The sequence below is a fragment of the Salvelinus namaycush genome, unplaced genomic scaffold (genome assembly GCF_016432855.1).
Source record: "Salvelinus namaycush isolate Seneca unplaced genomic scaffold, SaNama_1.0 Scaffold295, whole genome shotgun sequence".
NCBI classification, from domain to species: Eukaryota; Metazoa; Chordata; class Actinopteri; order Salmoniformes; family Salmonidae; genus Salvelinus; species Salvelinus namaycush.
Window position 1 is genome coordinate 115850 of NW_024059841.1, and position 13905 is coordinate 129754.

Below are 13905 nucleotides of genomic sequence, written 5' to 3' on the forward strand. Positions count from 1 at the left end.
TTGACCATCCAGATCTATTTTCACTTGTAAGATATCCAGAAACAATGTGTCGCGGACCACCTCTGGAGCTGGTCAGGTAGATCTGATCACGATCAGTTCACAACGGGTCTTTTAATCGTTCACACCGGTCTAAATGTGGGCACAATGTGAATGTGGACAAGATCAGGATGAATGTTAGTGCCAGGTATATAAAGGGCTATATAAAACAATGACATCTAGTTTCTTCTTGCCGTGGGCTAGCCTATATTGTTCCTTTAAAATGAGGCAGAAGTTAAAGTTTAGAATGTGTTTAGCCTATGCAATGATGCACTGTCTAACTTTTGGATGATTTCCGCCAGTAGTTTTGAAAGTAGTGCTCACGAGCCAAAAGTGTTCCCCGTTTGTCGTCTACTACGTCATCCAATTGTATACTACAGTGGCTTGTGAAAGTCCCCCCCCCCCCCTTGGCATTTTTCCTATTTTGTTGCCTTACAACCTGGAATTAAAATTGATTTTGGGGGGGTTTGTATCATTTCATTTACACAACATGCCTACCACTTTCAAGATGCAAAATATTTTTTATTGTGAAACAAACAAGAAATAAGACAACAAAAATGAAAACTTGAGTGTGCATAACTATTCACCACCCAAAGTCAATACTTTGTAGAGCCACCTTTTGCAGCAATTACAGCTGCAAGTCTCTTGGGGTATGTCTCTATAAGCTTGGCACATCTACCCACTGGGATAGCAAAACTGCTGCAGATCCTTCAGCTCCTTGGGTTCCACTGGTGTACAGCAATCTTTAAGTCATACTACAGATCCTCAATTGGATTGCGGTCTGGGCTTTGACTCGGCCATTCAAGACATTTAAATGTTTCCCCTTAAAGCACTCAAGTGTTGCTTTAGCAGTATGCTTAGGGTTATTGTCCTGCTGGAAGGTGAACCTTCGTCCCAGTCTCTGGAAGACTGAAACAGGTTTCCGTCAAGAATTTCCCTGTATTTGAATGAATCATGCAACATGTGAATTGGCTTTTGATTTTGTTAATTGGTGCAATTATGAACATTGCCATATCGGCTTGTGACCGGGGAACAGTGTTGTAAAGTACTTAAGTAAAAATACTTTAAAGTATTTTTTAAGTCGTTATTTTGAGTATCTGTACTTTACGTTTAATATTTTATTTTTGACAACTTTTACTTCACTACATTCCTAAAGAAAATTGTTGTTTTTACTCCATACATTTTCTCTGACACCCAAAAGTACTCGTTACATTTTGAATGCTTAGCAGCACAGGAAAATGGTCCAATTCGCACACTTATCTAGAGAACATCCCTGGTCATCCCTACTGCCTCTGATCTGGCAGACTTACTAAAAACAAATGCTTTTTTTGTCAATTATGTCTGAGGGTTTGAGTGTGCCCCTAGCTATCCATAAATCTAAAAAAAAAAAAAAAAAGACAATTGTGCCATCTGGTTGGCTTAATATAAGGAATAAGAAATTATTTATACTTTCACTTGTACTTTTGAAGTATATTTTAGCAATTACATTAACTTCTGATACTTAAGTGTATTTAAAACCAAATACTTTTAGACTTTTACTCAAGTAGTATTTTACTGGGTGACTTTCACTTTTACTTGAGCCATTTTCTATTTCGGTATTTTTACTTTTACTCAAGTATGACAATAGAGTACTTTTCCCACCACTGCTGGGGAGGAGCTTGGCCATTCAATGCAATTTGCTTGCAATTGGTATGTCAGCCCCTAATCTTTCCATGTCCGTTATAAAAACAGTGTTGCCTAAAGGAAGTCAGTTGTGCATCTGCAGAGGCGAGAACTATCTGGGAGAAAGTAGAAGTGCGAGGAATAAGTCAGGCATATTTGTCAGATTTGCAACATCAGCACTGTTATGCTTGTTCCTTATATAATGACAAACCGGGGTGTAGGTTTAACTACTTTAATGAACATATACTTCAGCTAGAAAACTCCATGTTTAGCCATGCAAGGCATTCTTTAACCATCTCCCGCGCCCGCATAGCCTGCTGGGTAACGTAGTCTAAATGTTATTAACACATAACAACACTTCTTTCCTTTAAAAGAAACATAGAAAAGTAGTTAACTACACATGTCACATCACATTTGTTTACTCAACCTGCATAACATGCAATTTTCAATAACACACATTTCTTTCCCCAAAATTTTTTTCCTGGAAAATGTAATATTTTTTCAACTAAATATAGTCTGTCCAACAATACTCTATTGTGGCTCTATTTCTTTTCACATTAACAAAACATTCAGTCCAGGTGCCCCTTTTTTGATAATTTTTTTAGCAATTCTCAATAAGCCTTTCAAGGGCTCTGACAGTCCTTTTTGGTCGTTCTGCTGAAGTGCTTCCTGAAACAGTTGGACAGCATGTATTGTCAGTCAGGGTGTTCTGACTGAATTGTCCATTTCTAAAGGCATTTGACGCTTCAGCAGTATCCTCCTGATGATCCTCAGTCCCTTGAGTGAATGGCTGCAGCCTTAGATCCACTCTGTTTCGTCTCAGTTGTGATCCATGCTCCGTTTGGATCTCATAGGATCGCGGTGCAACTTCTCTGCACACACCCTTGCTGCATCCAGGTTCCTGTAGTGATGTCTCGGAGTCGTACATGATCTCCAGGTTTCAGCTCAGGTAAGTGTCTTGCACTTTTGTTGTGTCGCTGTTTTTGTTTGTCTTTCTGTTTTTCCTTTGCGAGTTTGACTTTGTGAGCACCTCTGGGTGTTAGCAAGTCCTCATGGATGGGTAGGTTGGTTCTGATGCGACGTCCCATCAACATTTGTGCAGGTGAAAGTCAGTTCTGCAGCGGTGCGCTGCGGTAGATCATCAGATATTTTAGGAAATCCTCCTTTCCATCATGTGCCTTTTTCATCAGACCTTTGACAATTTTGACTGAACTCTCTGTTAAGCTGTTGGACCTTGGGTAGTTGGGGCTGGGGGTGTTGTGTCGGAATCCCCAGTCGTCAGCGAACGATCGGAATTCAGAACTTGAAAACTGCGGGCCATTGTCCGAGTACAGTTCAGACGCAACCCCATGTCTTGCAAAGACTGATTTCAGGTAGGTGGTTACAGCTTTGCTGGAGGTAGTTGGCAGTGTTGCTACTTCAGGGTAGTTTGAGTAGTAGTCGGTAACAACAATGTGACTTTTGCCATTGCAGTCAAAAAGGTCAACTCCAACTTTGTAGTAGGGTCTGTTGGGTACTGGATGAGGCATTAGCGGCTCTGCTTGCTGCTTTGGCCTGTAGGTCAAACACAGTTCACATGAAGCAGTGGTCTGGCTGATTTCCTGGTACATTCTTGGCCAGTACATTACTTCTCGTGCTCGTCGTTTGCATTTTTCCTCACCCAAGTGGCCCTCGTGTATTTTCTGTAGCATTTCTTTGCGTAGTGTCATGGGAATGACAATCTTGTTGCCTTTGAACACTATGTCATCCACAACGGTGAGCTTGTCCGTAGACGTATTGGTGAAACCTTTCGCGAGTGTATGTGCTCGCCAGTAGTTCTTTCTCTATTTGTGCATACCTTGTCTCTGCACCTGTCGAGGCTCTGGACGCATAAGCGACGGGTTGCCATGTGTCGTCATGCTGTTGCAGAAGAACTGCTCCCAGGCCAAACTGTGATGCATCTGCAGAAATCCTTGTGCTTTTCTTTGGATCATAGAATCTTAGCACTGGCTCTTCAGTGGTTGTCTTCTTTAGGTTTTTGAAGCAGTTCTCCTGTTCATGGGACCATTCCCATTCATTTTTCTGTTCCAGAAGACATCTGAGTGGAGCGGACTGTGCTGACAATTGAGGTATGAATTTTGCAAGGTAGGTGATCATGCCCATGAAGCGTCTCACGTCGTCCTTGTTCTTCGGGCGCTCCATGTTGTTGATGGCTGATGTTTTCCTCGGGTCTGGTTTGACTCCGTCCTCAAAGTACATCTCCAACGAATGTAAGTGTTTTCACACCAAACTCCCATTTGTCCTTGGAAAGTCAACCTAAAACCAAACATGTCAGGTCCAGCACTTGTCTCACTCTCACATCGTGTTCTTCTTTTGTGGACCCCTAGATGATGATGTCATCCATCATAGTCTCCACTCCTGGAATGTGCTCGAAGATCATGTGGATGGTCTTGTGGTAGACCTCTGGCGCTGAGAGAATCCCATATGGTAGACGAAGAAATCTGTACCTGCCCTCAGGTGTGTTGAATGTGCATAACCTTGAGCTTGCATCATCTAGCTTCATTTGCCAGAATCCTGATTAGGCATCAAGCTTACTGAACCACTTTGCTCCAGCGAACTGCGACATTATCTCTTCTCTGGTTGGCAACTTGAAATGCTCTCTCTTGATTGCTTTGTTGAGATCTCTCGGGTCTAGACATATCCTGAGTTCACCGTTCTTTTTCACCACAATAACCAGTGAGCTTTCCCAGTCTGTAGGTTCATCTTCATTTTTGTGATGACGTCCGAGTTCCTCTTTGAGCTTTTTCCTCAGTGCAAATGGAACTTTTCTGCATGCATGCACAACTGGAGTAATTTTGTCATCAGTACATATTTTGTGTTCTCCTGGTAAACATCCAAGACCCTCAAACACATCCTCATACTCAGCCAGTAGTGATTATTGGTCATTTTCAGTCTGTGATGTCACTACATACACTCTTTTCAACAAATTGAGCTTTTCACATGCAATGATTCCTAGAATAGGCTGTACACTCTTTTCCACAATCAGCAGCTGTGCTCTGAACTGTTTTCCTTTATGCTGTAAAGTTACTATGCAGCTACCTTTGACTGGTATGTTCTCCCCAGTATAACCAGTAACCTTAATTTTCACCGGGTGTATTTTGCTCTTCACCATCAGTGTTTTGTAGTCATCCAGCGATAACAGGTTTACCTGTGCTCCAGTATCAAGCTTGAATGGTATTATAGTTTCATTCAGTCAATGGCACAATCCATTCAGCATTTACTGCATTGCACATTTCCACAGAATCAACAAAGATTGATTTTGTCTTTGTCTCTTTTGTCTCAGCTTTGCAGCATTTTGAGAAATGATTATTTTTCCCACAGTTGTTACATGATTTGCCATATGCAGGGCATTTTTTTGGCTTGTGGATAAATCCACATGTAGTGTTTTGATTTCCGTCTTTTGCTTGTTTTTGTTTTGTAAGGCGTTGTGTGTTGTGCTCCTCTCTTTTTATTGCATACACTGACGTCTCATCCCTGCACAGCTCTTTAGCTTGTGCTCTGGTGGTTTCAGCTGCTAAACACATATTCACTGCTTTATCCAAAGTTAAATCTTGCTCACGCAGCAATCTCTCCTAGAGTCCATTATCAAGTATGCCACAGACTATCCTGTCTTTCACTAGAGAGTCTTTCAGATTTTCAAATTCACACGTTTTGCTCACTGTGTTCAGCTCAGCCAAATACTGGTCAAAACTGACTCCGTTTCTGATCATGAGAAACTTGTATCTCTCAAACGTGACGTTCTGGCTCGGTACAAAGTACTCCTCAAATTTAGCCATTAGCACAGTCAATGTCAAGTTTGCCTCATCTAGCTGAAAGCTATTGTAAATGTCCAATGCACCCTCTCCAATAACATGCAGAAAAATGGAAGCTTTCAATTTGTCATCATCTCCCCCTGCACCATTGGCTGCTAGGTAGATATTGAATCTCTGCTTGAAACGTTTCCAATTGTCAGCTAAATTGCCTGTTAACTGCGTAGGAGGACTAAGGCTATCCATGACGGAGAACAGGAACAGTGTCAATTTCTCTTACTTCAGTGTGTTGCTCATCAACTTGCTCATCAGATTCCAATGCAGCCTCGCTCTCGCTGCTGTCACACTCGCTGCTGCGGCTCGTTGTCCTCGCTCTTGCAAGCTAGCGTCTTCGACTACTCACGTCACTTGACGTAGAATGTTCAATTTGTCGCGGACATTTGCAGAGTTACTCCTTTCTTTTCTCTGTCTCGTCATAGCGACTACCAATCTGACACCATGTTATGTTTGTTCCTTATATAATGACAAACCGGGGCGTAGGTTTAACTACTTTTAATGAACATATACTTGAGCTAGAAAACTCCATGTTTAGCCATGCAAGGCATTCTTTAACCAACTCCCGCGCCCGCATAGCCTGCTGGTTAAGGTAGTCTAAATGTTATTAACACATAACAACACAAGCACTTGAGTTTTAGTTTATACATTTTGAGGAATCTCCAGTTTCAAGAATCAAAACATAAACATGGGTAAGCTTTTATCTTTTGAAAACAGAGGCAAAATGGTGCAATTTGGTTGCATCCACTAACCACGTTTCAATCCACAGTTTTTATGAGAGTAAAGTCATACTGTATTTGTTTTAAATAATCACGACAGCTGTAATGGAAGGAGGAAGTTCCGGTAAAAAAAATTTTGTTCGACTTGGTGGGATCTTTTTGTGTTGGTGAAATAATGCGAGAAATGCCTTAATGCGCAAATATTGATATAATAACCATCATAGGGAGTCACTACGACTCGGGAAACCATGCAGTTTACTGTATTTGGCTACAGATGAAATAAATGAACTGAACCACTACCTGGGCTTGTGGAGTCTACTGAGTGCACAGTGATGAGCTTGATGCTCCTTTACAATAAATATCAATGGTCTTATTCTAGTGACATGATGATCAATGCTTGACTGCGTTTGACAAATAAAAACATTATTGCTCTTCACAATAATCTCATAATGTAGCATTCCTGCACAGCCTATCCGCATTGTATCTGTGAGACGTTGGCAAGCGCGCACGAGCCAAAAACAGTGAAGGCAGGCACATTTGCTATTTAACGCAACAGTTGTGACAAAACTATCGGTAGAGTTGAAAATGCGATGGAAACATTGAACTTTCGATTTTTATTAGGTACGTAAAAACTAAAGGTGTAATATGCAGAAATCGCTGGTTGGATTAACTTCTAATAGTTTGCCTAATTTCAGTTTGTGACAAAACAAGCAGCCATTGTGTAGAGAACCATTGTACCATATAAACCCTGACATATTTTCCATAACCAAAAATATTGTACTTTCAGCGGTATGAAGCTGGTGTAAAAAACTGAAAGTAAAAAAAGGCAAAAACGAAATTTAAAATATGGCATAGAAATAGTGCACATAGACCAGACTGCTTCTTAGTCTTGCTTTCAATGAAAATGACAGATCTATAACTAACATTTCTATGTGTATTTGGTCAGTCCACCCAAAAAGTTATATATTGCAGCAACAAGTCCATTTGGAGGAGACACAACTGGTGGGAAAATGTGCATTTTAGCGGATTTTAGAATAGTTGCATGAAAATCTAGCTAGAGTCAATCAAATGTATTTATAACGCCCTTGTTACATCAGCCAATGTTACAAAGTGCTGTACAGAAACCCAGCCTAAAACAGCAAGCAATGCAGATGTAGAAGCAATCGGCAAGGAAAAATTCCCTAGAAAGGCCAGAACCTAGAAGGAAACCTACAGAGGAACCATGCTCTGAGGGCTGGCCAGTCCTCTTCTGGCTGTGCCGGGTGGAGATTATAACAGAACATGGCCAAGATGTTCAAACATTCATAGATGGCCAGCAGGGTCTAATAATAATAATAATAATAATAATCAGTGGTTGTAGAGGGTGCAACAGGTCAGCACCTCAGGAGTAAATGTCAGTTGGCTTTTCATAGCCGATTATTCAGAGTTAGAGACAGCAGGTGCGGTAGAGAGAGTCCAAAACAGCAGGTCCGGGACAAGGTAGCACGTCCAGTGAACAGGTCAGGGTTCTATAGCCGCAGGCAGAACAGTTGAAACTGGCGCAGCAGCATGATCAGGTGGACTGGGGACAGCAAGGAGTCATCAGGCCAGGTAGTCCTGAGGCATGGTCCTGGGGCTCAGAGAGAGAGAGAATTAGAAGGAGCATACTTAAATTCACACAGGACACTGGATGAGACAGGAGAAATACTCCAGATATAACAGACTGACCCTAGCCCCTCCGACACAAACTATTGCAGCATAAATACTGGAGGCTGAGACAGGAGGGGTCGGGAGACACTGTGGCCCTGTCCGACGATACCCCCGGACAGGGCCACAGGGCCAAACAGGCAGGATATAACCCCACCCACTTTGCCAAAGCACAGCCCCTACACCACTAGAGGGATATCTTCAAACAGCAACCTACTACCCTGAGACAAGGCCGAGTATAGCCTACGAAGATCTCCCCCACGGCACGAACCCGAGGGGGGCGCCAACCCGGACAGGAAGATCACATCAGTGACTCAAGTGACGCACCCCTCCTAGGGACTGCATGGAAAAGCACCAGTAAGCCAGTGACTCAGCCCACATAATAGGGTTAGAGGCAGAGAATCCCAGTGGAGAGAGGGGAACTGGCAAGGCAAAGACAGCAAAGGCGGTTCGTCGCTCCAGTTCCTATCCGTTCACCTTCACACCCCTGGGCCAGACTACACTCAATCATAGGACCTACTGAAGAGATGAGTCTTCAATAAAGACTTAAAGGTCGAGACCGAGTCTGCGTCTCTCACATGGGTAGGCAGACCATTCCATAAAAATGGAGCTCTATAGGAGAAAGCCCTGCCTCCAGCTGTTTGCTTAGAAATTCTAGGGACAGTAAGGAGGCCTGCGTCTTGTGACCGTAGCGTACGTGTAGGTATGTACGGCAGTACCAAATTGGAAAGATAGGCCCATGTAATGCTTTGTTGGTTAGCAGGAAAACCTTGAAATCAGCCCTAGCCTTAACAGGAAGCCAGTGTAGAGAGGCTAGCACTGGAGAAATATGATACCTTTTGGGGGGTTCTAGAGCATTGCAGTAGTCTAATCTAGAAGTGACAAAAGCATGGATCAATTTTTCTGCATCATTTTTGGACAGAAAGTTTCCGATTTTTGCAATGTTACGAAGATGGAAAAAAGATGTCCTTGAAATATTCTTGATATGTTCATCAAAAGAGGGATCAGGGTCCAGATTAACGCCGAGGTCCAGTTTTATTTGAGATGACTGTACAACCATCAGTATTAATTTTCAGATCAAACAGAATATCTCTATTTTTCTTGGGACCTAGAACTAGCATCTCTGTTTTGTCTGAGTTTAAAAGTTAAAAAAATTACGCCATCCACTTCCTTGTGACATGTCTGTCGCACATGGGTGTCCTTCTTAGTATACAACTCTAAAGTCTGACTAATAGTTAAAGCTATTTCACAAAAACTGGTGCACCAGTTAAAATATCCTGTCATATATTTATATTATTAGATTTGTCATTATGTGTTATTAGATTTTATTTGAAATGTATATGTAGGGGAGAGTGGGGTAATTTGAGCCACTCTTGTTTCTAGAAAACCATACACAAAATGAATCATTTGACCAAATATTTAGGAAGGAAGAAACCACATGGAAAAAGTGGTAAGCAAGTTGGACCCCCAAAAATGATTTTGTGTCAGATTTCATGATGCTTGTATCTAAACCAAATTAGATAATTTTAAGATTGTTCTATACATCCTGATAAGCTTCAATATGAGGTTCTAAACCTAGCATGAAAATGCAGCCTTGTAGTTTTGTGGGCTAATATAGTCAAAATGTTTGCCTTGGGGTAAATTGAGCCAATGGCCATGTGGTAAGTTGAGCAAATTGAAATGTTTTCTTCCCAGGCATAATGCAAGGCATTATCGCTGGGATATGAGGTAACAACGGGGCCGGCCTGTGTTAAAAGTGTAAAAACAAAAGCACATAGTGTTTGTTGGGCCTACGTTAAACGGTGATTCAAATGATTAAAAGACAAAAAAGCTATTGTGATTGTTTTGAATTGTGTTTGGGAAATAAAGAGTTAAAAAGGTAGTGGTAATATTTCATTTAGTACAGAAATGTTTAGGTGGCACACCTTACCCTGTCCCTCAGCTCAACTTACCCCATACCCGGGATACACAACATCCTGAAATATATGTAGATATATTTAATAGAACGATTACTATATTTCCCTTGACAGAGTGATGCTGAATGTAAAAGAAAATGGCTTAACTTACTCCACTCTCCCCTACCAGAAATCTCTATAAATTTTGTGTTTTTGGAATATCACTGCTAGCTTACAGGGCTTATACTAATATACACTTCAGCTTGTGTTTGTCTTGTGTAGTCTGTGCACTCTGAATTGAATCTCACGTGAATTGTCTTGATTATAGCCTATGATATGAAGGTTGATACTACTTGTACCTCATAAAGCTGTAAGTGGTCTCTGGCAACTCTTACAAGTACTAAAATATAATAAGTTCTTATACAAACATTCATTTACTAACAGGATCTCACGAAATGGCAGAAGAACTGAAACACATGAACAAGTATAAGTCCATCATAAAGCGGGTGGGGCGAAACCATGGAGTGGCGCCATCCGTCATAGCTGGTATCATCTCACGAGAGACCAGGGCTGGGACAGGAGCAGGACTGGACAATGGTTGGGGGGACAATGGAAATGCATTTGGACTCATGCAGGTAGGCACTCAGTTTTGCAGGTACATTTGCTATACTGTTGTTGGCAGACAAGAGAGCCTGTTTCCTATTTCACAATGCAATGTCAGCGGTGTCCATAGATTTCTATTGATTTCATTTTTTTAGGTTGACAAAAACTATCACCGTCCACGGGGGAGATGGGACAGTGAGGAACATCTGAGTCAAGCAACTGGGATTCTCGTTGATATAATCGGATCGGTCCAGAAAAAATTCCCTTCATGGACCGAAGAGCAGCAGCTGAGAGGTATAGCCTACCATTTGACCCGCCCTTCTTGCCTAGTAGTTTTTTTTTTGTTGGGGGGGGGGGGGGGGGGGGGGGGGGGTAGATTGTAGCTTCCATCAGTGTAATTGTCTGCATCATTTCCAATCCCCCAAAATTTGGGGGTAAAAATATAATCTGTAAATAATATCCTTTCTAAACCAAATTTCCTTTATTATTTTCTCCTAACCCCATCACCCCTCCCCCAGTTGGAGTAAACTAATGGAAAACAGCACCTAGGCTTCTACTTCCAGCTTAAACATTTATTATAGATTTTACGAACACAATGTATTTTACAATAGTTATCTTTTGTTTGTTTTTAATCCCATCCTTCAGATACCCTCAACCCCTCCTATCTATCTCTGAAGACCATCCAGTTTTGATTTCTACTTGCCATATATATTTTTCAACTGTGCTGTGATGTTTCACAAAAGTTCTGAACCTTTCTATTATCATAGTCTCTACAGATTGTAAACCAAAGATAAAAACCTTTGCTAAAAGTGTTATTATTTTATTGATCGATTTGACTAGGACTTTTCAAATCACCCAGCAGTGCTATTTGCAGAGTTAGCTCCACGTAAATGTTGCAATTCTTCAGCAATTCCTGAACCTTTGATCAAAAACAAGATACATATAGAAAGTACCAAAACAAATGATCTAATGATTGTCTCTTCGCAGAAAAACATTCTATTGGTTGCAAGAATTTTGTATAATAATTTAAATTCAAAGTTTTGAATCTGTCGTCGTTTTGTGTATCAGTTCATAAACCATGTGCCAAGGAATCAGTACATCAAATCTCTTCTCAACAATTTTGCAATCTTTATGGCACAGCTGTCAATTTTTGGGTCCTCAGAGTTTGATAGAGATGATCAGTCATACATTTAATACAACCTTTATTATGCATTATACAACTACATAGAGTACATGACTACATTACAGCCTGTTGTGTTTGTTTTTTCAGGAGGATTAGCAGCGTACAATATGGGGCTGGATAATGTCCACTCATACAGCGAAGTGGACAAGAAGACCACTGGGGGGGACTACTCCAAGGATGTTCTTGCCAGAGCTCAATTTTACAAAAGCAATGATTATTAAAGTCAACTCAGTGGTTACCTCCAAGTCTTCAATTAAGACCATTGTGAAGAAAATGACATAGTAGAGGATATCTCATTGAAACTTAGGCTGATGTTTAATTGTTAATTATGATCCATTAATCCAGTTTTTACCAATCCTTGTCCTATGGTGCACATTTTTCTTTTGGCCTAGCAGTAACACACTTGAGTCAACTCATCATCAAACTTTAAGTTGGGAAGCACAGATTTATAACGTTCTAGTTCATGTGATTTTCCAATGTAATGAGAAATGTTTCTGACCTATTTGTGCTCCCTGCGATTGTCTTCCACCATCACTATGTATTGAAATAACATGACAAGCTACAACCTTAAAAATTAAACGTATGATTACAGTCTTTTGTTGTTGACCTCTGTTGAAATAAGTATCAGTGTGACGGAAATCTGGTAGCAACCCCAGTCATGTCACGGAATCACACATTGACTTACTTCTCAAAAGAACATTTTACAGAATACACACTCACTTTTTCTTAATTTGGTAACATTTATTAATTGTCAAAAAGTAGAGTGATTACATTGCTGATTTCCAATGTTTATGTAGTTTAATCTGTGATTGATAAACAGTATTTTTTTAATAATTCAAATGAATGAAATTTAGGCTACCCATTGATTCTTGTAGAATATCACTTACATGAATACACAGGTTTTCCACTCAATGAAGAAATACAACCTTATATAGACAATTACATCATTACACCTAAAGATACACTGAGTGAACAAAACATTAGGAACACTTTCATAATATTGAGTTGCACCCCCCTTTTGCCCTCAGAGCAGCGTCAATTTCTCGGGGCATGGACTACAAGGTGTCGAAAGTGTTCAAGGATGCTGGCCCATGTTGACTCCAATGCTTACCACAGTTGTGTCAAGTTGGCTGGATGTCCTTTGGATTGTGGACCATTCTTGATACACACGGTGAAACTGTTGAGCGTGAAAAACCCAGCAGTGTTGCAATTCTTGACACAAACCGGTGCACCTGGCACCTACTTCCATACCCTGTTCAAAGGCACTTACATCTTTTGTCTTGTCTATTCCCCTTCTGAATGGCACACATACACAATCCATGTCTCAATTGTCTCAAAGCTTGTAAATCCTTCTTTAAAACCTCTTAAGGATCGGACCTTTTTTCCAAATGTTCGCCTAAAATGACATACCCAAATCTAACTGCCTGTAGCTCCAGACCTGAAGCAAGGATATGCATATTCTTGATACTGTTAGCAATTTGTTATTCTTCAATAACACAAACTCCAAAGAAAATCAGGGGGAGAAAAATAGGTTTATTCAGAGGACAAATCAAGATGTTATGCTGGGAGGTAGATGTTCAGATGTCAGTCTCCCCTGTCCTCAGCTTTTCCCCCCTGAACAAAGGAACAGGATGCCATTTATAACCCCCCACCCTAGCCTGGTTTGACCAATCAGAAGTCCTTGCAGTACAACTTGGCCAATGGCCAAATAACAAGTATCCTGCCCCCGACTCAATGTACAGAACGTAGCACATGTCACTCTGAGTTCAAGAGTGACATTCCACAGATCCCAAACAGATGTTGAACTGAAACCCAACTCCTATTTACAATTCGCTATTGACCATTAGTACTCTAGTACTCTCGTCCACTCATCCTCTGTGTTGTGTATTTATCTTCAAAATATTCTTATATTCCTAGACCATTTAAAGAAAAATATATAGGTAAAACGTCTTTTTAGAAAACATAAAAAATAGACAGAATAAAAAACATTAGCAGTAAGCATAAAATCATTTACATTAAACACCTACTTGCCATTGCAATAAGAAATAGATTTCACACAAAGTTATAGAAAAGAGGTATCAACAAGTGTGATACCACAAGACGTATGACGTAAAGGTAACGTAAGGGTAATGGCGGACTGAAGGGATTTATGTAGAGCACCTCAAGATAAAACATAATATTCGAAATATCTGCTAAATTAGACTAAAATATTAGCACTACTTAATCTGGTGAGTGATAACCTTCAATCTGGACAATAACACAAAACAAATCCTAAAACT

At 40.7% G+C, this 13905-nt stretch overlaps 1 protein-coding gene across 1 annotated transcript; it reads left to right on the forward strand.

Annotated features, from left to right (window-relative positions):
- Window positions 1-5926: 5926 nt before the first annotated feature.
- LOC120039717 (lysozyme g-like) lies at window positions 5927-12212 on the forward strand. Its single transcript, XM_038985126.1, has 4 exons — window positions 5927-6232; window positions 10285-10475; window positions 10599-10737; window positions 11714-12212. Exons 1-4 carry the CDS (start codon window positions 6229-6231, stop codon window positions 11845-11847), a joined length of 468 nt encoding a protein of 155 aa, XP_038841054.1. The 5' UTR covers window positions 5927-6228; the 3' UTR covers window positions 11848-12212.
- The last annotated feature ends 1693 nt before the right edge of the window (window positions 12213-13905 follow it).

Excerpts from the sequence above, each read along its gene's own strand:
- LOC120039717 (XM_038985126.1), top strand. Across the intron at positions 10,476-10,598 it reads ATGCATTTGGACTCATGCAG|GTTGACAAAAACTATCACCG; the intron begins GTAGGCACTCAG and ends TCATTTTTTTAG. Across the intron at positions 10,738-11,713 it reads CGAAGAGCAGCAGCTGAGAG|GAGGATTAGCAGCGTACAAT; the intron begins GTATAGCCTACC and ends TTGTTTTTTCAG.